Consider the following 25674-nt stretch of genomic DNA (forward strand, 5'->3'; position numbering starts at 1 on the left):
TCAATCAATCTAAATTCATTAAAAAATTGTATTTCTTATTTTGTAACCAGGGCTGCACAGTGCCTCGGTGTTTAGCACCATCGCCTCACAGCTAGTAGATCCCTAGTTTGCATCTCAGCCTCAGTCTGGGATCTTTCTGCATGGAGTTTACAAGTTCCTCTGTGCATGCGTAGGTTTTCTCCTGGTATTCTGGCTTCCTCCCACGGTCCAAAAACATGCTGATGTTAATTGAAACATTCTAAATTGTCCATAGGTGTGAATGTGAGTGTGATTGTTTGTCTCTCTGTGATGGACTGGTGATCTGCCTTCACCCTAAGTCAGCTGGAATAGACTCCAGCGCCGCCGCGACCCTAATGAGGATTAAGCGGTGCATAGATAATGGATGGATCTTGTTACCATGCATTTAATTAAGCAACAGACCTCTGAATTGTTTTAAAGTGTAGATAACTCAGTCAGACAAATATAATTAAAATAACTGAAACTGTTGACAATTTGTCAAAGCATTTAGAAGGTAAAATGTTTTTAAATTGGAGTTCAGATGCATGTTAAAGCAATTTCGATTGGAAAAGGTTGTGGTGTGCTATTCTGATTCTGATCATTTAATTTACAAGGTTCAATATTATCCTCCTCTTTTTGAAATAGAACCTTGATACAAGTTTGTGTAAATTTATGTTCCCAAAACGTGTTTTTCAACTTTGAGCTCAAAATACTGCAAAAATCATTCATTCATTCTGTAATAGTTGTATAAACCTGGATTCAGCCCTGTTAAAAACTATTTCAGCATTTGTGTTTTAAATGCAGCTGAGCTCCTGCAGCCCACACCTTCTTCTACAACAACATTTTTCCTGCATCTACTCGCTGTTGAGCAAAGCTATGGTCAAATTTAGATACGCTCTGTCCCCTTCAGCGACTTCAAAAAAATTTAAAAGTTAATTAAAAATCTGTCAAACTTGCCTTATGTAGCAACTTCCACACAGGTTAATGAAAATGCTTCACAGATGACTGGTTATCAAATAATTAAACAAAGAACATACACAAGTCTAAAGCAAGTCTTGAACAAGTTTAGCAACTTTTTGAACAAGTCTTACCTAATTGTCTGTCAGTGTCATTAACATGCAGTCACACTTTAGCCAGCTGGCCAGAAGCAATGTCATTTAACATTTGTTTCATTTTACTTGAACATCAAAGCTACTAACATGATTGGGGGGGGGGGGGGGGGGGGGGGCAAGAGAGCCAAACATAAATGCAATTAAGGGAACTGACTGAGACAAATTGGATTTGACATTTTAACTTGTCAGTCATAGGTGATCAGAGCTTAGTTTCACATTTGGTTCACCTGCCTTGATAAATAAAAATGGGGTAAGAAAGCTCTATAGTCAAGAAAAGACAAACTCATCACAATGAATGCTTTGCAGCCTGCAAACATCAGTGCTTTGCAAAGAGTAAGTAAACGATCCAGTGATGTTACTATCCACATATTCATTCAAATTTAAAACAAATGTCAACCAAATTTTCCCAGCATCTTAATATTTCTCACTGAGAAGCAAGAATGACGCGGGAGGAACCATTTTGACAGCTGTGTGGCGCATCGTGATACACTGGGTGTCTATTCACACACGCAGGCACTATTCAGACTTGCTCAAATAAATGCAAAGCTACTTCCTAATGACGAAGTGAAATTATTGTTCACGTTTTGGAAATGTTTTATTTGCATATTATTTTTCTAAGCTTTCAGTTCAGCACATCTCTGCAGGGTTTATCATAGGGCATTCCATTCTTTGTGATGAATCCTCATCATCAGGCTGGACTTTAAGTATTGGTGAACTGCAACTTTGAGGCTCTCTCTGCTGTAAGCTTTGGACCTTGTCATGCTGCGAGATAAACTGTCATCTAAGTCTCAGTTTGCGTGCATCTGGAGCAGGTTTTCTTTAAGGACGTCCTCGTGTTTTTTTTTTTCCTGACTAGTCTTCCTGCTGACAATAGCCTCTAAAGCATGATGCTGCTGCCACCATTAGTGATGGGATGAAATGTGATGACCAAGGCCTGGTGTTTGCAAGACGTTGTGCTTGGAGTTCTGCCCAAATTTTTATCTCATTAAACCAGCAAATATTTACTTTCAATACTGTTTGGCAACCTCAAAGTGCCCCACTGGACTTTTACTCAAGAATGTCCAGCTGCTCTGTCATAAAAGCCTGACTGATAATGAATTGCACAGATGGTCATCCTTCCTGCAGGTTCTCTGTCTCTGCAGAGGATGGCTGAAGATGACCAAGGCAAGGTTAATGCTGCTTAAAAAATAAACCTGTGGTTATGGAAAGCTGCTGGCATGGAGTAGACTTCACTCAAGCACAGCATGTCACATACATCGGGGGCTTGCTGTTTTTACTTTGATGTTTACTGTTAGCTCATTAATAGGTGAACCAATGAAATCTAAACAGTAAAAAGGATTTTGCGCTTGATTTGCTTCTGTTATCCCCCCCCCCAAATTTACAGCAATTTGACCTGCTACACAGATTTACAGTAAGTGGGTCTGTTATGTTTGATTAGAGATCTGCAAAACCTTGTCTTGATTGCTCTGGCTCAAGTGTCCTTGAAGATACATTATCGCTCATGCGACATTGGTGAAAGAGATTCATTTCATTTCATGTAAATGATTAACAACATTTCAATAAAGCAGAAGACATCCGCATGTCAGAAAATGTGTTGTAGATTTCCTATAGTTCCTGGTTGAGCCAACAGGTGGAGCTTCTTTCTGTTCATTGAGATGGAGTTACAGGTGTGTTTGTCGCTTGCCCGCCTGTAAAGGTGAGTAAAACGAATGCACAACCCTGCTGTCTAACTGCTAAATGGGGCAGTTGTGTTGATCAACTCTCCAGCCTCAAACCGTGATAAAGGTGTCTGGTGGTTGACAAGTTTGACCTCATGCTAAAATTGAGCTAAAATTTAGAAATGCAAACGCAGGCTTAGAGCTGATTGTCTGCCAGCAGAGAGCTGATGCTGGCACTGCTAGCGCTTCTGACAAGACTCAAATTAAAGCGATGAAGTCTATCAGCGACACTGACGCCAACACTGACAGATTTCCTGGATTGATAAAGTTGCTGTGACACTATTTGCTACTCCATTATGTAGATCAGGTGTGACATTTATTTCCATATCATACCACCATGAAGACGTTATTAATGTCACTGCATATTTACTGTACAGAAAATTTGCACTGTGGGAGAAATAGAAAAATCTGTAACGTAACAAAACAGGTTTGATTGTTAATTTAGCCGACATAAAGAAATAGTTTAAAATTTGCCTCTCAAACCACAACAATTAAATGAGGTCAGTCATTCCAAGGATAAAGACCATGCTGGCTATATACTATCCTTCAGGCAGAGTGCAGTATGTTTGAGCTGTAGGTATTTTCCATCTACTCCTACCTTCCATTATCTACACAACTGTCACAGGGTTCAGTGCTTGGGCACTATTTATTTTTGATTTATATCAACTACCTTGCATTATTTTATGCAGATGAAACTGTAATTTATTGTTTTTATCCCACCAAAGATTTATGTTCAGTCTTAGATCACTGATACCACTGTTCTGCAGTCACTGATGGATGTAAACTTGCCGATACATATAATATTATTTTGTATATTGTAGATTAATACTAAAGATTCACACTTTTTTGTTTATAATTTCATATGCATTCCTTTATATTTTTGATGTCTGCAGTATTAATCTATAATGTACAACATAATAAAAAATGAGAAGGTGTTTCCAAACTGTTGACTGGTAGTGTATATATAAAAATATTCTACATCATCATCATCATCATTGACCAGAAAGTGAGTTTAGTGCATAAAAGAATGTACTTCATGTTTATATTGTTATCCTTTTCTTTCTGAAATGTAAAGCAATTCCAGTGGCCTCACTTAAAAATATGTATTTGAATTCTAGTCCTGAAACAACTAATTGCCACTTAGTGAGTGCTTCTATGCTGTTTATAACCAGCAGAGAGCTTATTTATCCTTTACCCTGGCACAAGACTCCAATAATTGCCATGACCTGGCTCTTCATGTGTAAATAAATGCATCTGTCTCACTTTCAGCAGGGAATAATCCAAATATTTGCACCATTATGACACTGTTTAAACAAAGGAATCTGCACAGGCTACAGGCTACATGCCATATGTCACGTGCTGTTCTATAATCACATGAAAAAAATCGCTGACGTAAAGGAATCTGGCTCTTGTCTTGTAGACGTGTCTAACATCCGCACAGCACAACCCAGAGAACACAAACAGGCTTTCATAATGTCCCACAGTGTGCAGATGTTTCAACATTTACAATACAAATTGTGAACCATTTTAAATATAATGAAGAATAATTTAAACTAAAACTGCTCTTTGCCTCGTCCCTTCAAATGTTTTTCAGTAGAAGATAGTCAAAAACAACACAGCAAAACCTCCACACATTTCCACACTAAAGACTTGCAGATGAAAGTCTACACTTGTCATCACACAGGTCTTACTGACAATTTCTGAGACTCTGTCCCTGTGTGTGCACATCAGCACAGTCCAGCATGGGTATGATGGACTCAACTACTAACTGGGACCAACTCGACAAAATCTTTTAACTTCTGATCTACTAGCAGCTGGTAATTCCTGTCAAAAGTCTGGTTTCTGGCCTGTTCAGGCAGTCTCTAACAACATTCAAACCACCTGCCTAATATTGTGCAGGTGTCCCTCATCCTGCCAAAACACCTCTGACCTACCAGGTCACAGACACTGGAAATCCTGGGGAAGTCCTGTGGTGCATCATTTGCTTTGAGTCCTGCAGGCTGGATCCTCCATGGATCAAGCTTGCTCTGGCGCATTCTGAGGATCCTTTTTGGACCGGGAGTTGGGGAGTTTGGAGGTTTGATCAACGCCATGGGTTCTTGGTCATGTTCCTCGACTCCACTGCCATTGGGAAGTGTTATTGCCATGGCAACCCTGTCTCCACAAAGTTGCATCCCTATACAACTAAGCTGCATTCTTATTCATGTTATGAAAGTAACACAATTTCAATCTGAAACACATATTTTTGCACCTGTGACGCTATCGGAAACACAACAGGAAAGTTCACTATGAAAGAGCCACAGACTTCATGTGAGGAGGCAGAAGTGAGACCGTCACCAGGAGACTTGGTGTCACATCTGGTGTGGGACTTTCAGGAGTCATTGCACTTTTTTTTTTTTTGCTTTCATTTGCTATTTGGTTAGATTTAGGTTAAAAAACTATGCACTTAGCTTTCAGAATAAATCACACTCTCATTGGCACTACTTCTTAGTAGCCTAATTCATTTTAGCTACCAAAATTAAATACTGAGGTTTAGGAAGGTATTGTGGAGTTGAAACAACGAGACGGGGGATGTAGGTGAGTCGAAAACTTTACTGGTTTCTCTCCACTTCACAACACCTTCAACACCACTACATGTGTGTACCTTAACCGGCAAAAACCTAAAACATCACCCGCCAGAAATCCCGGAACCGGAAAACTAGATTCTTCAAGGCACAAGTCCTCTTTGGTGAATGTCTCTTCTCCTTTACCAAGTGGATCCACCACACAGGCCCCCCCAGAATTCACCAAAACCGACAATCAAAAACGGTGCAACTACTAACCACAGGGACCGAAACAAAAGAAACAGTCAACGACGTGGGGGGCGAACCAGCCGCCCGAAACGGCTACGCTGCGTCGGAACAGGGCCACCGGAGGCCGGAGGCCCGACTGGCGGCGGGGCCCGGTCCGAAACCGGAGGGCGCCCCCTCCGCGGAGGAAGGGCCAACTGAACCGGCTCCTCCACGTCCATGTGAGCAGGTTTGAGACGGTCTACAGTGACCCGCTCTGGCCTACCGCCCACGTCCACTACAAAGTTCTTAGCACCCGCCTCCAGGACGCGGAAGGGCCCGTCGTAGGGGGCCCGCAGCGGAGTCCAATGGCCATCGTGCCTGATGAAAACGTACTTCGCGGACGGCAGGTCCTTGGGCACGTAGGACTGTGGAAGACAGTGGCTAGCTGTCGGAACAGGAACGAAGGCGTCGGCAGCGGCCCGGGACACAGTACGATGAGAGGCGGCCGACCAGGGAGCCGTGGTGTCGGGAAGGAACTCCCCGGGGACCCGTAGGGGCTGACCGTACACCAGCTCAGCGGACGAGGCCTTGAGGTCCTCCTTGGGGGCAGAGCGAAGGCCAAGCATGACCCACGGAAGGCAGTCAACCCAGTTACCGTCTGTAAGACCGGCCCGAAGAGCGGCTTTCATGTCGCGATGAAAACGCTCACACAGTCCATTGCCCTGCGGATTGTACGCCGTAGTGCGGTGAATCTTCACCCCCAGGTGGTCAGCGACCGCAGTCCAGAGCTCTGACGTGAACTGCGGGCCCCGGTCACTCGTGATGTCACCAGGCGTCCCAAACCGGGCCACCCAGCACTCGATGAACGCCCGGGCGACGTCCGCTGCTGTGGTGGAAGAGAGAGGGACAGCTTCGGGCCACCTGGTCGTCCTATCCACCATTGTGAGCAGGTGAGTGTATCCGTGGGAGGGGGGCAGAGGGCCCACCAGGTCCACATTCACATGGTCGAACCGCCTCTCAGGCACCACGAAAGGCGCCAAAGGGGCTTTGGTATGACGGTGCACTTTGGCCCGCTGGCACGGCACACACGAGCCAGCCCAAGCTCTAACGTCCTTCCGGAGGCCGGGCCAAACAAACTTGCCGCCCACCAGCTTAGCCGAGGCCTTCACACCCGGGTGGGAAAGACCATGGATGGCGTCGAAAACCCGACGGCGCCAAGCAGCAGGTACCAGAGGGCGCGGACAACCGGTGGAGGTGTCGCAGAGGAGGGTTGCGTTGGCCACACCGAACGCCACGTCGGTCAGCTGCAGTGCAGTAGGGGCCGAACGGTAGGCTTGGACCGCGGAATCCGCGGCTTGGTCCGCCGCCATTGTGGCATAATCCAACCCCAGGTGGACAGACCCCACAACTGCCCGAGAGAGGCAGTCGGCGACAAAGTTGTCCTTGCCGGACAAGTGCCGGATGTCAGTGGTGAACTCCGAGATCGCGGAGAGCTGCCGCTGCTGACGGCCAGACCACGGCTCCGAGGCCTTGGCCATGGAGAAAGTCAGCGGCTTGTGGTCCACGAAAGCAGTGAACCGCCGACCCTCCAACAGGAACCGAAAGTGTCTAGTGGCAAGGAAAAGGGCCAGCAGTTCTCTGTCGAAGGTGCTGTACTTGCGTTCGTTCTCCCGGAGCTGCCTGGAGAAGAAAGCCAGCGGCTGCCAGGCCCCGCCCACCCACTGCTCACACACCGCCCCCACCGCGTAATCAGAGGCGTCCGTTGTGAGCACCACTGGAGCAGCGGAAGAGGGGTGCGCCAGCAGAGCAGCATCGGCCAGTGCGGCCTTGGCGGCGACGAAAGCTTCGTCCATGTCCGCGGACCAGTCCAACACGTCCTTAGGCGCTTTGCCCCGCAGAGCCGCATACAGCGGACGCATGAGGTGGGCGGCACGGGAAATGAAGCGGTTATAGAAGTTCACCATGCCGTTAAATTCCATCAGGGACCTCACGGTGCGGGGGTGGGGGAAAGCGGTGACCGCCTCCACCCTGGCAGGAAGGGGAACGGCTCCCTGCGGCGTGACGTGGTGTCCGAGAAAGGTGATAGAGGACAGACCAAACTGGCACTTAGCTGGGTTGATGATGAGGCCATGGTCGGTGAGCCGCTGGAACAGCTGCTGAAGGTGTGTCATATGCTCCTCAGGGGAAACGCTGGCCACGAGGATGTCGTCCAAGTACACGAACAAAAACGGCATGTCTCGTAACACAGAGTCCATAAGGCGCTGAAACGTCTGTGCCGCACCTTTGAGGCCAAACGGCATACGTAAGAACTCGAAAAGTCCAAAGGGCGTGATGACAGCCGTTTTTGGAACATCTGCTGGGTGGACCGGCACCTGGTGGTAACCACGAACCAGGTCCACTTTGGAAAAAATGACGGCCCCCGCCAGGTGGGCAGAAAAGTCCTGTATGTGTGGGACGGGGTATCGGTCAGGGGTAGTGGCATTGTTCAGGCGACGAAAATCGCCGCACGGCCGCCACCCACCATCAGCCTTGGTAACCATGTGCAGGGGGGAAGCCCACGGGCTGTTCGAGCGGCGCACAATGCCAAGGCGCTCCATGGTGGAAAACTCCTCCCTGGCAATGGCAAGCTTGGCCGAGTCGAGACGCCTGGCTCTGGCGTAGACTGGGGAGCCCACGGTAGTAATGTGGTGCTCCACGCCATGTTTAGCCACAGCAGACGAGAAGGTGGGCGTGGTCAGGTCGGGGAACTGGGCGAGCAGACGTTCATACTGGTTACCGGCGGCGAGAGTGTTAGACAGGCAGAGTGCTCCCGCTCCCCCAAGCGTGCATGGGTAAGAGGCAAAAGAGACGGCGTCTATCAGGCGACAGTTCTTAACGTCCACGAGCAGGTTGAAAGCGCAGAGGAAGTCCGCGCCCAGGAGCGGTGTGGACACACCAGCCATAACAAAGTCCCAGCTGAAACGGCGTCCGCCAAAACACACATCCACCGACCTGGTGTTGTACGTACGGATGGGCGTCCCGTTCGCGGCGTCCATCCGCGGTCCGTGTCCACCAGCCATGGTGTCCACGGTCTGAGCCGGCAGGATGCTGCGCTGCGCGCCGGAGTCGACCAGCAGCCGCCGGCCGGACAACGAGTCAGTGATAAACAGCAGCTTGCAACCACCGCCGACGCCCAGAGCCGCTAACGAGCGCCGGCTCCGGCGTTTCCCCGAACCTTGAAACTGCAGGGCTTGCGGCATTGTTTGGCCTTAGCTCCAAACCTGGCATGGTAATAACAGAAACCGTCGTCGGGGTGGCGGCGAGCTGTTACCGCAGCCGCGGTGTCTGCACCACCCTCCGGGAGCGGCATAGGGGTGTCCTGGTGGGGCAGCACGGCATGGACGAACTGTTGGCGGTTGGCTAGGAAAACCCTGTCCGCTTCTGCCGCCAGAGCACGGCAGTTCTTGCCGGAGGACAGAGGGGAACTGGCCAACGCCGTACGAACAGGCGCCGGGAGTTGACGCAGAAAAATATGCGTGAAAAGGAACGAAGGATCAGCCGATCCTAGCACAGCCAACATCTTCTCCATTAACTCCGACGGCTTGCCGTCACCGAGGCCGTTGAGGGAAAGCAGGCGGTCAGCCTTCTCCAACTCCGATAGTTCGTACAGCCCCAGAAGGAATGTCTTTAATGCCTCGTACTTGCCGGCTGCTGGTGGAGCTTCCAGCAGCATCATGGCGCGCGCCGTGGTGGAAGCATCCAACGCCGCCACCACATGGAAGTATTTCGTTGCATCCTGCGTAATCCCCCGCAGCTGGAATTGGGCTTCGATGTGCTGGAACCACGGCCGTGGGTTATGTTGCCAAAAGTCGGGCAGCTTGACTGCCGCAGCGTAAACGTTGTTAGCATTCCCGCTAACCGCGTCGGCGGCAGCTACCTGGACTGGAGCTACAGGGACGGCTTCGTGGTCGGACATTGTTCGTGCACGTCGGGGTCACCAATGTGGAGTTGAAACAACGAGACGGGGGATGTAGGTGAGTCGAAAACTTTACTGGTTTCTCTCCACTTCACAACACCTTCAACACCACTACATGTGTGTACCTTAACCGGCAAAAACCTAAAACATCACCCGCCAGAAATCCCGGAACCGGAAAACTAGATTCTTCAAGGCACAAGTCCTCTTTGGTGAATGTCTCTTCTCCTTTACCAAGTGGATCCACCACAGTATCATGGTTGAAGTTCAAATATGGCCCTGTCATTAATGTTTGAAGCTTCTTCTCCATTTTCTGTTTTTGCATTGTTGCAAGTTCTACCCATCTAATATTGTCATGGCCCCTCCCTCTCCTGTGCTGCGCTCCTGGCCGGCGTTCAGCTCCGGCTGATTAGGAGTGGCTGTGGAAGAGCGCAGCTGCTCCTAATCTGCAATCTGCAGCAGATAAAGCCTGGCTCTGCCAATGACTCAGTGCTGGGTCATTGCCTGCGGTTCCTCTGCAAGGATCACACCGGTCTGCTCTGCTCTGCCTCCCCACCTGCTTTGGACTTCCTCGTCTGCTCCAGTCTCCCCTTCCGCTCTGGACTTCCCTGTCTGCCCTGGTTTCTCCCACCCCGCATTCACTGCCACGAACCCGCCATCGATCACCGTCTGCCCCGTCCTGCCCGGCCCAGCTCCTCTGTCCCTGCCTCGTCTCCCGATCCGTGGACTTATTTGTGAGTTATCACAGTTCTTATTTAGTTTAGCCCATATCCCGGCCTGTTCTGGTTCACGCCCTTAGTTTAGTTTTTTAATCCCTGTTCCCCAGGACCCCTGTGATTCATCAGGGTCCTGACGTCTCCTTTGAAGACCAAACAGAAGGTGATTGGATAAATTGTTACCAGGGCAGATGTTTAAAAGAAGAGTCCTGACAGTCGCTAATGGAATCCGGCATAAGACAACACTGAAATTTAGCAGATGTCCAGAGTTGTTGTTTAAAGTGCGTTTGAGCAGAGTTTCTAAGATCAAACATATCGGCCACATGTCGCTTTGATGTTCAGTCTGTCGCCTCTGCTGTTTGTAACAAAGAAGGTGTTGTGTAACTCTTCAACATCAATAAATCACTATCATGTTCATGGTAATAGTATACTGCAAGCGTGGAATTTCTGCCAGCAACATCTGGTGTCTTTTCTGGGCTGTGCAATGTGGAACAAGGTAAGATTTTATGGAAAAATATGACACATGTCATAACAAGGACTGGGTTAAGCAAAAGTCAGGAAGGATGTGATACTCTTCCACTTCTATTTCTCTTTCAGTTTCTAGAATTTCCTGCAATGACAGGTCGTAATGGGGCAAAAAAAACAAAACAAACAAATCACCTGCAATGTGCTGTCCTCAGCAAATGCACAGAGGGAGGGAGGTAGGGACAGTAGGAAGCAAAAGGGGAGGAGGAGTGGTGCTTTTATTTGGACATTTACAATCCCACTGCTGTGAGATGGTGATAGAGGCTGCCAGTCCTCAGGACCTCGCTTATCAGTGAATGGCACAGAACTGTGTGTTAAAGTGCAGTGTAATTAATTTGGGAGTTACATTACTGAGTAAGTTAACAATATAAAAAAATGTTGTGAATTGAGTTCCAAAACTGAAACTGTTTCTCAGCATACAGATTACTGGAGAGTTCCATCTGTCCATTTTTTTTATATGTTGCTTTATGTGGGGCTGTTGCCTATCCCAGCTGAAGGGTGAAGGTAAGGTTCACTCTGGACTGGTAACCAGTTCATGACAGACAAACACACTCACATTCGAACCTACAGAAATTTAGAATCACCAATTAACTTCAGCATGTCTTTACACTGTGGGAGGAAGTCAGAGAACCCACACAGATACAGGGAGAACAGACAAACGCCACACAGAGAGACCCTTGGCCGAGATTCAAACCCAGGACCTTTGAGCTGTGGTTACTTAATGAAGGGTTACTCCTAATATAATCAAACAACTCAACCAAGATGCTTCTATCAAAGTGATAAATGAAGACAATGAATGGCTATTTTGAATCTAAGACTGCTCTGAATGCAAACCAGTACAGCAAAGCAAAGTTTCTTTTTCCTTCCAGCTGCAGGTCAGTTCTCTCCATTCAGAAGGCAACTGATAGAGAAACAACACGGGGCATCAGATGAAAAGCAGTCGGTGCAATGCAACCCCTAGTGTGACTCAGTGGATGTAAATAACAAATAAAATCCTGCCATAGGCAATATGTTTCATGTTGCTTTTTCCTGACGCTATTCATACGTTGCCATTGTCAAAATCTGTATCCAGTATCCAAACAACAATTTTATACAAATCTCTTAGAACTATTGTCAAACTGAGGAAATATAGCAAAGGAAAATCGATATATCCAGCCATCCATCTCCCTGTGTTTATCTGGTGTTGTGTCTCCGTGGCAGCAGGGTGACCAGGGTGTTCCAGATGTCACGTTTGCTTAGAACATTTTCCAGCTCCTTCATGGAGATCCCAGGGCATTCCCAAGCCAGATGAAATATGTAATCTCTCCAGCGAGTTCGAGGCTTTACTCAGGTTCTTTTCATAGTTGTACATGCCTGGGAAACCTTCAAAGGAGGCAGCCTGATCAGATGCCTGACGCACCTCAACCGACTCCTTTTTGATGTGAAGGAGCAGCGACTCTACTTCAAGCTCCCATTGGATGTCGAGCTCCTCACCATATGTCAAAGGCAGAGCTCAACCACCCGATGGAGACTACTCATTTTGGCTACTTTTGTCTGTGATCTCATTCTTTTGGTCACTAAGTAGAGCTCAAGACAATAGGTGAAGGTTGGAACAAACCTAGATCGATGGGTAAATCAGGAGCTTTGCTTTCCATCTCAGCTTCTTCTCCACCCCTAAGGTTTAATAAAACGCTCACATCACTGCCGACACTGCCCCAATCTGTCCAACCCATCCTCGATTTTTTTTTTAAAAATTTTTATTCAAGAACAAGATAATGAGATGCTTAAATTCCTTCGCTAGCTAAAAATGTGCCTTTTAGTATTTAAAGAAATACTAACATTTCATACTGTTAGTCTCTTGGGTACAATGCCAAACATATTGACAAGAACTATCATCAAAATAACAGAATTTTGGGTGTCCCGATAGCTTAGTTGGTTGAGTGGGCGACCCATAAACAGGGCTATAGCCCTTGATGCAGGGGCATGGGTTCAAATCCAGCCCTTTGCTGCAGGTCCTCCCCACTTTCCTGTCTTGCTCCACTGTCCTATATATCAGTGGTTCTCAACCCTGTTCCTCAGGACCCCATGTCCTGCATGTTTTAGATGCTTCCCAGCTCCAACACACCTGACTCAAATGATCAACTCGAGCTGTGTTGGAGCAGGGAAGCATCTAAAACATGCAGGACATGGGGTCCTGAGGAACAGGGTTGAGAACCACTGCTATATATAATAGAGCCAAAAAGAAATCAGTTGAAGATTTTTAAATAGCTATGGATAGACTTCTGACACAAGACTGGTAAAATTGGGACAACTTAAATTACCCTATTTCCAAAAAAAAAGAGAGATAAAAACTCAACTACCTCTTTTCTTCAAATCCTTTTGCTTTAGGCAGGTTGACTGTGTGTCAGTGCACTGCTGCCTGCAAGGATCTGAATGAACATTTTGGTCATGAAAAAGTGAACAATCACCTGAGCTGACAGGCATTTCACATTCTTGCACACATAAACAGAGTCGGCCTGTGCTCATTGTAGCCCAACTCTCACACACCCATCACTTGTCTTTTGCTGCTTGAGGCATCTGCTTCAATATTCAGACTGAACTCTGAATTTCCACAGGAGACGTTTTGAAGTTTCTTTCAGCATGAAGTGTGCAGAGTCCTGCAGTCACTGTCAAGCAGGGTTATGTGTGCTTCTCAGTGGTTGTTAGTCTGTGTTCTCCACAGTATCTTTGAGGGGGCACAGGTTTAATGGAAAGAGCATATGAGGGGAGTTAATGTAGAGGGCTCTGTTTATAGTTACAGTGAGTGTGTGCATGTGCATGGCTGGAATAATGGTGAGTAAACCAGTGATGGAGGCAGTGCAGTCCTTGATATGATGAGTGACGGGTGTTATTTTTTTAGCACCATCATAAATTTAACAAAATTTTGGTTTTCAGCGCAATGTCTTGATGAACTCTTGTGCATTTTGTTTCAAATATTCATGTTTTGCACAGGATGAAGTGTATACACTATGGGGACAACCATCTAGGCAGTCAGTCCTTTGAATGTGTCAGTATTTTATTTAACCCTTTACGCTTCAGTGCGTCGTAGGTGTACCACCGGCGGTACACTTACTAATTTGCATAGGAATTTCAAGAATGTCCGACGGCTGCAAACCCGATTATACAAACACTATACGCCGATGGAAAGCTTAGATTCTCATGAATCCGCCGGTATAAACCACTTTCAGATGTGATTACCACAGCGGGTGAGAAAAACACATTTGTCTGACAAAAACAAATATTCATCCATCCGTTCTCTATACACGGCTTCAACGCACACAGCGCGACTCACATTTCCGGGTTCATTATTACACACAGAAAAAAAGATTCCACAAAAAATGGCCATAATCCAATCTTTTACATCCAGACAACACAAGCCAGTAAACTATTTTGTCTAAAACATGTCCTGAAGTCGGTATAAAATCCACGAATCGGTCGTTTTCAAGGAAATGCACCTCGCGATGTGCGTCCAATATTCCCTGTATTTTTCGTAATTTTTTTTATTCAAAAATAGAATATTAGCGATTTTTTTGTACTGAAAACGACTGGAATTAACTGAAGCTTAAAGGGTTAATGACCAAATGCCTGCAAACAAAGTAACCTTCTAATCAGTCTCAACGGTTCTCGGTTTCTGGGACTATTTAGCTAGGATTAACGTCATAACAACAACTTTAACAATATTACACCAACTAAACATCACCAGGTTCGTATCGTCACTACAAGTATGCTAGCATGCTGATGTGAGCAGTTAGCTCACAGTAACAGCCTCACAGGGTTGCTACTGTAGCTACAATATGTAGATTCTGAGTGTTCTGAAGCTCAAAGATGCTGTGTATATGTTTTCTCATTGGACACCATGTCAGCATGTTGCTACTTTTGTTGTGTGACTGTAACCAGCTGCCTTAAATGTTAACCCTCTAAACTCCAGACTCCAAACTCTGTTTGGACATTGAGCTGAACACCCGAATTGGAAAAGCCCAACTACTTTTGGTCGACTCAGTCCTCGTGTATGAAACAACAACAGCTTGTCCGTAAAAGTCAAAGTCAAGGTATATGAAGCCTGTGTCCTCAGCGTTCTTCTTTATGGTAGTGAAACTTAGACTACCTACCGCAAGCAAGAATACTGCCTGAATGCCTTCCATTTCAGATGCCTCCGTTTCATCCTTGGCATATCATGGAAGGACCGGGTACCAAACACAGATGTACTCACGATGACTGGCAGTCTGGACATGTACACCATCATCCGTGCCCGTCGACTACGCTGGGCAGGCCATGTACACCGCATGGATAAAGACCGTCTTCCCAACCAGATCATGTATGGGGAACTGGCACTTGCTCCTCGCCCACAAGGAAGACCAAAGCTGCAATACAGGGATGTTCTCAAACGTGACCTTGTTGCCTTCAACATCCCAACACACTCCTGGGAAGCTGCTGCCTCAGACCGAGACACCTGGAGGCAAATCATCAAACATGGGACCCACATAGCATCAAACCGTTACGTCTCCTTTTGCGAAGAGCGCCGTGCGAAGAAGTCGTCGACTCCATCATCGTCTACGATGGGATAGGCCAAAAAAAAAAAAAAAAAACTCCAGACAGTTTCTGTATGTTTTTTTGCTCCTGTCACCTCTTTCTCCACTGTGGTCTCACTTTTCATTGCAATATAAAATCTTGCACTTCTATGGAAACACAATCATGACTACAAGTGGAGACATCTCAAAAAGGTCTTTTCTGCAGTATATAACAAATGTACACTGCTCAAAAAAATAAAGGGAACCCTTAAACAACACAATGTAACTCCAAGTCAACCACACTTCTGTGAAATCGAACTGCCCACTTAGGAAGCAACACTGATTGACAATCAATTTCACATGCTGTTGTGCAAATGGAATAGACAACAGGTGGAAATTATAGGCAATTGGCAAGACACACCCAATAAAGGAGTGGTTCTGCAGGTGGTGACCACAGACCACTTCTCAGTTCCGATGCTTTCTGGCTGATGTTTTGGTCGCTTTTGAATGCTGGCGGTGCTTTCCCTCTAGTGGTAGCATGAGACGGAGTCTACAACCCACACAAGTGGCTCAGGTAGTGCAGCTCATCCAGGATGGCACATCAATGCCAGCTGTGGCAAGAAGGTCTGCTGTATCTGTCAGCGTAGTGTCCAGAGCATGGAGGCGCTACCAGGAGACAGGCCAGTACATCAGGAAACGTGGAGGAGGCCGTGGGAGGGCAACAACCCAGCAACAGGACCGCTACCTCCTTCTTTGTGCAAGGAGGAACAGGAGGAGCACTGCCAGAGCCCTGCAAAATGAGCTCCAGCATGCCACAAATGTGCATGTGTCTGCTCAAACAGTCAGAAACAGACTCCATGAGGGTGGTATGAGGGCCCGACGTCCACAGGTGGGGGTTGTGCTTACAGCCCAACACCGTGCAGGACGTTTGGCATTTGCCAGAGAACACCAAGATTGGCAAATTTGCCACTGGTGCCCTGTGCTCTTCATAGATGAAAGTAGGTTCACACTGAGCACATGTGACAGACGTGACAGAGTCTGGAGACACCGTGGAGAACGTTCTGCTGCCTGCAACATCCTCCAGCATGACCGGTTTGGCAGTGGGTCAGTAACGGTGTGGGGTGGCATTTCTTTGGAGGGCCGCACAGCCCTCCATGTGCTCGCCAGAGGTAGCCTGACTGCCATTAGGTACCGAGATGAGATCCTCAGACCCCTTCTGAGACCATATGCTGGTGCGGTTGGCCCTGGGTTCCTGCATGCAGAGGGAGAACATGCAAACTCCATGCAGAAAGATCCCGGGCCCAAGCCAGGATATGAACCAGGGATCTTCTTGCTGCAAGGCGAAAGTGCTAACCACTACGCCGGTGTGCAGCCCAAAGCTAGAATTATGATGGTATTTTTAAAGATAGCATGTCTTTCAAACCTGTCTGGGTGGTTTGGGGTTCTCAGGGTTATGACAAAATATGTTACTTTTGGATTTTTACAATACTATTCATTTTTAAGGTCTATTTTGGCCGTATACTCCGTCTGTTTTAATAGCCCAATTAGGAAATGCATTAGTCTTGACTTGAGGGTGGTGGTGTAAACACTATAACATCCCAGTTTAATTATTCTTGCAAGAATATTGAATTATTTGCAATTACTAATGAAACATACTAACACTCCTAATACTAATAATGCCAGGAGGAAGGGAACACAATAAAAGCAACATTTCAGCCGAGCAGGAAATGAATAATGTAAAATCCCCACCCCAGCTCAGCTCCCCTCCTCACCTCCTTACTCTGGATGAATTGGTCGGTCTGCAGTTCAAACTCATCCTGCAGCACAAACAGCATGACCCTGTGCAACCCACTCCCGCACAGCGTGAGACCACTCAGTGAAACAACAGCAAACAAGCTCGCAGGTGTACAGGCCGAGGACCGAGGGCATAGCACGCAGCGGACCTCAGCGCGTAATATGTAAATGTACTGGAGCTAGGGGAGCTGCACGCCAGCTGCTGCGAGTTAAATTTACTTTTCATTTAATTACAATCTGCAACTCGCAAAAAGAAAAACATGAACTAATTGTCATCCTTGCTCATTAGGTGCTTAAACCTTCGCTTCATTCACAGTCTCTCTCCCTCAGCCAATCCATAGTTTACTCACAGCCGCATGTTTAACAGATGGGATCTTATCTGTGGAGGAAGAAGGTCAGTAAAACATGCTTTCAAGAATTTTCTGGAAATCATGTCTCCATCCACCTGGATTAGTGTGCACCCAGTGTGTATGGTATCCTTTGAAAGCTTTCTTTTGATCGGCTACATGGAGTCAAACTAATGTCAGTAATGGTATTAAACGTACGAAGGTTTACTCGAGTGTTTGACTGTTTACGAACATCTATGGGGTAGATATATGTGTACAAAAACCCCTCCCAGGATCAAGATTGAGGTTAATCCCGGAAAGTTTTAGCCCTTTCAGTCAGCATAAACCTATGCCTTTGCTTATATCTGTTGATCTGTGGTAATCTCAAACAAGGCATGAAAACGGCCATAAGATGTTTCATTGCGGCTCAGACAACCTGCTATAGAGCTTCACAGCTAATTATTACGCTTGCTTGCTGGCCTGACATCAGTAAGGCTTTGTTTCGGTGCTTTTTTGCCAGCTTAAAACCCCCATTTTATTCTCTGCTTGAGACACAGAACTGCTCACGTTTTCTAGTCGCAACAGTAGTAAACAGCAAGGGGACAGCCAGGTGCTAGACAATCTGCGACACTTAATGTGTGTATTCACTAGTAAAATGGTAAAGACATTGAACACTGAATGATTCAAATTGGACCAAATAAAGAAATAAATATCCTTGTTTGGGACAAGCCTACATTTATTTAATTTCATAAATAAATGATTTAATATTGTGTGAAAACATAGTAAGTATTGGTCAAACAGTAGGTTTTAATGCATGTCGAAAACCTGAATGGAAACATCAAAATTTTACAATGCCAATTTGCCTCAAAGTTTTCATGCTTGCCAATGGACTGATAAAAGCAAAATGGATACAAACTTAGCAAATCCGTTTCAACTTGTGCCCTTATCTCGACATCCCAACCAATATTCACGTAACGCCAGTGGATGAAAATATTTTGCTGTATTTTGTTCTGTGCTCCATTTGAATGGGAACTTATGTCGTATTTTTTGTTCTTTAATGACATTTGATTGAAACTAGATCTGTTGTGTCAGAATAGTTGCTGATATTTCTTCTTGCATACACGAGACACCTTAGACTCTGTGGGATGGTCAAGTGGGTGAGAGCATCCTCTGGGTAATGAAGTGGGTGCCGTGAAGATGACCTCACCCAGTTGACCATCCCATAGAAATAAAGTCGTGTGCTATCATCTGGTTCTTACATTTTCCAAGACCACAGTTGAAAGTCTGCCAATGCTACAGGTTATGACAGCTGTTGCTAATTTATGAATTAAATCAATGTTTTGAGCTTATAAAATCAATCCTGGGTATCAATTATTTGACTCAAATCATTTGTGAAACATTGGATGTAAGTCAATATGTTTCATCTCTTTCAATCAGTAATCCACATTTCCAATATTGTGCTGCTCAGCTCATTTTCAGGTTTGTATCTATCACTTGTTCAATAAATTAGGCCCAGATTTAATAATGCTAGAAAGAAATTAAGCTTTTCATTAATAGACTAGAGAAGCACTCGGAGAGCGCAGACCTCCGCCATGCCATCTGTTTGTCTGTCTGTTTGTTTGTCTGTTAACAGCATAACTCAAAAAGTCATAGACGGATTTTCACCAAAGTTTTACAGGATGTCCGGAAGAGCAAAAGTAACAATCGATTAGATTTTGGAGGTGATCCGGATCACCGTCTGGATCCAGGCGGCCATCTCTCAATTGTCCTTCGACCTTCAAAAAATCCTGGATCCAGACAGTGATCCGGATCACTTCCAAAATCTAATCGATTGTTACTTTTGCTCTTCCGGACATCCTGTAAAAATTTGGTGAAAATCCTTCCATGACCTTTTGAGTTATGCTGTTAACAGACAAACAGACAGACAAACAAACTCCGGTGATTACATAACCTCCTGGCGGAGGTAAAAATGGCTTGGTATAATACAGATTTTTCGGTGACTACAGAATGTCACAACACTTACCAAATGCATGCAGTGGAGAACAAAACACAATATTTTCCTAAAAAATGTAGTGCAGCAGAAATTTTCATCCATTGTTAAACAAGGGCCACTAATTGCTATCATTACAAAATAACTATATTTATATAACAACTATTTGAAGTCGAAAATTGATGCCGATTATTTTTCTGTCGATTTAACAAAGGATGAATCAACTCACAGTTAATTAGTAAACCTATAAACTAAACACATAAGGTCAAGTATACTTTATTGATTCTGTGCATTAACATTCAAGGATAATTTGCACATCAGCGCTGGAATCGATCAATACATTGACTAAGAATCAGAGGACAAGGCAGCTATTCTAACACCTCCGCCAACACTGAACAGAATCTTTAGCTATGTTACAGGGTTTGTTTAATGATGCAGCTATTGGAACAAAATCGAAGGCACAAAAAAAGGGGCAACCTTATAGCAATTAAGATACACCGTGATTGTAGGTTTTTAAGTTAGAATGTAGAAATGTTACATGCATTTGCATTTTTCTGCTCTAGCCACTCAACTGATTTACATTCTGTACTTTCCGGTGATAACTTTCATTGTTTGTGAGGGAATCTGCCATCTCTGGCTTAATTTAGATAGCCTACTTATGCATGAACTTCACAGGAAACAATGCAGCGTGTAATCCGGCTTAACTGTTGGGGATTTTATCTCACTGATATTTGCCTCACTGTTTACTCTTCTCTTTCCTGCAGCTCTATGAGACCTGCCCTGCAAGTTACTGCTAAAGCAAACCTAAAAGCTGCTGCTGCTCCAGTGTTCTTGCCTGGCATCCTTTTATAAGCATCTTGACCCACTAAAGAGTCCCACTAAGAGTGTCATACTGTGTTTTGAATACATTTTCTGGCGTGGAGTCGCTTCGCTAGGAAAGTGCTGCTTATTCACCCAAGATAAAATAATGGTAGATCTTATCTCCTTATTATGATTTACTATCTCATCTCTCGTAATTGTAAGACCCATATCTCGTAATTATGAGAAAGCTATCTTGTAAAAATAAAGAGCTATTGGGTCAAGAATTGGAACACTTCAAAATTTGCCTAAGAATCACCAGCTTTCTTTGGAATCAGCTCAGTGAATCGTATCAGTACATCCAGTGGTGCACAGCAAAAAGGAAATGCTAAAGGCTAATTCCGTGTGTGTAGTTTTTTCTGTAATGTAAATTAATACAAAAAATGTTGAAATGCTGAAAAATGTTGGATCTTGGACACCAGGTGCACCTGTTCAGAAGCTGAGGGTCGTCAGCTGATTGAGCCACACCTGGGATCAAGTGGCTCAGACTGCATAAAACCTCCCTCACTTCCAGCGTCTGGCTCTCTTTGACAGGAGCTGCTTCCTTCTTTAGCTCCAGAAGCCTGGTTTTGTTGTCTTTAGTGCACCTTGTTGGCTTGGATTGGGTGACAATAGAACCTTTCTTTTAGTCACCATCCTGTTGTTGTCCCCCTGTTTTGTTGCAGCTTCAGAGCCGAGTTGTAACAAAAAAAAATGCAGGGCTCAATTTGCCACATGCAACTTTGTACCTCCTGTTTCTTTTCAAAGTTTGCATCTGTTCACACAAGTGAGGATCTTTAATGTACAGTTTTCACAGTCAGATACATCTATTGATTTTCAGTCTCACATTTCAGGTATCATGTGGTAGGAATGTAATTATATTGAGTTTTGTGGCTGTCACATACCAGGAGGTAAAAAAATTGCCCTTAAGATGTGAAGAGATTCTGCCATTCGTCAAGCCCCTCGAGTTTCCATGCACTTCAAACATCTAAGAAAATGAAGACCTTTGTGGATTACTAACCCTGTTTTTGATGCCAATGTCCCCTCCGATAGGAAAGCTCGAGCATGTTGAGCAGCTAATATGGCTAATGTTTCAAAAATATAATTTAAGGTTGATTTTTTTTTTTTTTTTTTGCTGTGGTTTTTTAAAGGACACATTCTGGAATCAAGCGAGACAATATGGGACCTTTAAATCTGGCAGCAACATTGTTATTATAAAAGTCGATAAATTAGACATAAAACCCCTATAAATGTTCTCTTTGGTGAAAACAATGTGCTCACATCAAGTTAAATTCCAGTTGTTGTTACCACTATGGAGGCACCCCAAGTCAACTACGACACAAATGTTAAGGATTATCCGTTTCGAGAAAATATCTGAAAAGATTGGCATTTCAACATTTTGGCAAACCAAGAGAGTCTGTCTGTGGAGGTTTGAAAGAGTTTAAAGCAACCCCAGATGTCCTGCATTATTTATATTTGCCATTTAGAGCACAGTTTAAGTTGAATTGAAGAGGACTGACCTTCTACTCATAGAGCTGAGGTGCTCCGATTAATCTACACGGAATCGATCTCTCCTGATCTTCCTCCTCCTGCTCTGACCTCCTAACCTTTCTTATCCACTTCAGCAGTTCTCTCTCTCTCTCTCTCTCTCTCTCTCTCTCTCTCTCTCTCTCTCTCTCTCTCTCTCTCTCTCTCTCTCTCTCTCTCTCTCTCTCCCTCACACACACACAGCCACACACACACCGACTCCCCCCTGATTCTTCACTCACTGTTGTCCAAACAGCCCAAGTGTTCAGGGACCCTCCACTGCAGCGGGATGCCTCCCAGCTTATTCTGAGTTTTCATGCACACACACATGGTAAAGCATATTCACACACTCATCAAATATCATGGCAGCAATTTGACTGACTCCTCTTTGTTAAATGTTGTTCCCAGACTCCACTTTCCCAATCTAAGTGACTTTCAAAGAGTCTTCTGTGGGAAAATGTTCTTCTAATTCTACAGACTGTTTGCTGGAGCCTGGATCAGCCTGAGTGAAAGCATCAGGAGATAAGAACTGTTAACTTTGGCACTGCTGCACTTACTTATTGTCATGAAGGTGTGATGAATAGAGAAGGCGGAAACAGGAAAAAAAAGAACTGTTGAAGGACATGAACAGGCAAGACCGAAAGATAGAGGGAAAATGTTTAGCGTGTTGCAGAGAAGGAGCTGATTAAGCTGATGTCACATTTTTGCTTTTATCTGTCTGCACAACACCAACAACACACTTCGGCTGTTCGGGTTCTCTGTCAGTGTGAAGTATGTATATTGTAAACAGAGCCGTGGTACACTAGCTTTATCATTTATATGACTTCTGACCTGCAGAGCGACACCATTTATCTTGGGGAGTGCAAGGAACAGCCTTGACAAATTATGTTTTTTGGTGGCATAGAGCTGCTGTGCTCAGAGTACGGAAAAAAAAAGCGTGTCTGCATGTGTGTGAGTCTTTGCTTCTCACTCAATCACACACACGCTGATGGCTCATAGATTCTTTACATTAAGACACATTCCTCATTTGTACTGCGCATAGAGCTGTGGCTAAAGATTGCAGTGATTACTGATCATTTCATTGATTAATGCAAACACTGACAAAGAAAAGGAACACAAGTAGAAGCCCCAGTTTATAGCTTTTATGTCAATTCCTAACATTTCAACTGAGAGCATTCAGTCTGGCTACTTACAGCTGTTCTAAATGTATTTGATGTGCAGAATAAGGAAAATGTCAGGGCTTTCTATGAAGCATTCAGCCAGAAATAACATATATCCTTGCTTTTTTGGAATTTTACATCACTTTTCCGAGTGCAAAGGAAAAAACTGACTCCTCTAAAATTGTTCAGTACAAAGTGAAACTTGATAAAATAATCATATCATATAATTCTGTTCAGGATATGTAAAGTATGACAAATGTTAACCAATATACAGCAAGTATTTAAAGTTTTCATTTTTGTTCACACTGTATAAAATGAGCAAGAAGGTCAGTCACTTTCCATTAGACAGAGTCCACAATGTGGAGCTGGAGTCTCTTCAATAGTTCACAACCAACAAATAATCACTTTAATGTCACGCTAAATGAGAGAAAAGCAACAGATTTGAGAAGCTGGGATGTATAAATGGGATGTAAAAAAAAATGCAAATGATCAAATTATTTGCAGTTCTTGCTTGAATGGTATTCTCTAATGATCCATCTATAATTACTAAATGAATCATACATTCATTGTCCCTCTACATGCAGAAAGATATAAAAAGCACAAGAAGTGAGACCTTACACCTGTAGCAGCTCCCGTGCTGCGGCTGCTTCTGATCACACTTTCTGAGTTGTTTCTGAGCGTTTCCCCTTTTTCTTCTGTTTCTGTGAGCATCTTGCTCAACAAATCTTTGCTTTCCCCCAGATATTAAAAACTGAGGATGTGATCATTTCCCCTTCATCTGTTGGCACACACAACCCTCCTGCTGGGGTCGGTCTGCTGGTCATTTCCTGACAGAAGAAAAATGAATAACTGCAGCCCTGTGGCAAGATTAGAATTATCACGCTGAATTAAAGCCGAAATGGATTAATAAAAGGAACGTTTCTGTGCGCTCTGATGGGGATATTGGAGACACATAAGCGCGTAAACTCCTAATCTGACAAACCCTATGGCACACATATGTTAAACCCTCACACTTATCTTGTGTGCCACATTCGAGTGCAGACTCCAAATTCATATTGCCCCTTGTAATGCATTTCAGTGCGTAAAACAGAAATCGCGGAGACGTGTGCGTAAAGTGACCAAACAAACCAGCGATAAGACACTTTCCTGATACTCACCTGAAGCACAGTTTTCATGGTGACAGGAGAGACGATAGCGGTGCAAATCTTCTCGTCGTTACGCATCACTTGGCCCATGATGAAGAGCATCGGCGTAGCGAGCGCGAAGGATGTGATCCACATGGCGCTGATGAGCTTTTTGGTGCGGCTGCGGGACATGATGCTCTTAGCCTTGAACGGGTGGCAGATGGCCATGTAGCGCTCCACGCTCAGACTGGCGATGTTGAGAGCAGTAGCGTAAGAGCAGCTGTCCCGGAGGAAGTAGTAACCCTTGCACACAGCATCTCCGAACACCCACGGGTGGTGGAACCAGATGAAGTTGTAGAGCTCAATGGGCATAGAGAGGACGAGGATGAGCAGGTCCGACACTGCGAGGCTGGCCAGGTGGTAGTGCACGGTGCTCTGGAGGTTCTGCAGGGTCTTTTTGGTCAGCAGGGTGTACAGGGTGATGGAGTTTCCCAGAGAGCCCACAGCGAACAGAGCCACGTAGATGACAGTGACTATCACTTTAGAGTAAATGTCCGTGTTCACTTCCAAGTCTTCCTCCTCCGTTTTGGAAGCGGCGGTGCTGTTCTCAAACGGTAACAGGGAGTTATTCCCAAAGAGTCTCACCGCCAGCGCGCCAAAGTCGCGTTTCGAGAGCGTAAAGTTTAAATCCATTTCTCTTTTATGTGTGAGAACATGTAAACAGAAAGTGCGGTTATTAAAACTATACGGACCATATGTTGAGTTTCACTTGGAGTAAAACGGATTTGATGAGTGGAAGTCTGAGGAGAGCAGCTTTTATATTTGGCACGACAGAAGGCTCGTCTGCTATTGGCGCTGCTGCGATGACGCACGGTCATTCACTGAGAGGAGCCCTTTCATTCTGTCCGTTTATGGCTCACCTTGGAAACAAACAGCACAGCGGATCAACAAAACAAGAATCATGGGCATTTAAATTCATGTACACTTTCTACTTGACGTTTCTTTTTGTTTCTTCACTTCGATTTCTCTCTGCAAGGAGCTCATCTCTTCCCTCATTTTTCGGTCAGGCGCAGAAAAGCAAAGAAATAATGTTCGGTGACAGCTGGAGACCCCACTTCAATGTATCAGATGGTGCTCCAAGCTGCAATGTCTTCAGTGCTAATGATCCACTCTCAGTGTGGAGAAATATTATCACTGGACAGGCAGAGAGGAAATGTTCCTTTAATGGTTGCTTTATAGCAACTGCTGCTGAAACCAATGTGAATGAAACACCACACACACACACACACACACACACACACACACACACACACACACACACACACACACACACACATACATATGCTGTATCTCTTTCCCCACGGTTTAACACCCAGTGGTATGTCTAAACATCCACATGGTCTTTCACACACATCATTTCAATTCTTTTACAGGGCATGTCCCTGCCTGGGAGCTCATTATTAATCATACATGTTGCATGCATGTAGATACACACATACTGTAAAGCATTAAAGCGTACTTGTGTGTTTACATGCTGTAGCTTCATATCTGCTTGCCATCACCAACCTGCCCCTGACATTCTTTACTCTTCTTAAATTG

The 25674-nt window shown here is 45.1% G+C and overlaps 1 protein-coding gene across 1 annotated transcript in view; it reads right to left on the bottom strand.

Moving 5' to 3' along the window:
- The window catches only part of ntsr1 (neurotensin receptor 1 (high affinity)), a 75227-nt gene extending 50357 nt beyond the window's left edge, over positions 1 to 24870 (bottom strand). Inside the window, exon 1 of the mRNA XM_051950242.1 lies at positions 24109 to 24870. Within this exon, the coding sequence (XP_051806202.1) occupies positions 24109 to 24768 (660 nt within the window). The 5' untranslated portion in view covers positions 24769 to 24870. The remainder of the gene's footprint in view (positions 1 to 24108) is intronic.
- Positions 24871 to 25674: the final 804 nt, after the last annotated feature.

The sequence above is a fragment of the Acanthochromis polyacanthus genome, chromosome 6, assembly GCF_021347895.1.
Source record: "Acanthochromis polyacanthus isolate Apoly-LR-REF ecotype Palm Island chromosome 6, KAUST_Apoly_ChrSc, whole genome shotgun sequence".
In the NCBI taxonomy this organism is placed as follows: Eukaryota; Metazoa; Chordata; class Actinopteri; family Pomacentridae; genus Acanthochromis; species Acanthochromis polyacanthus.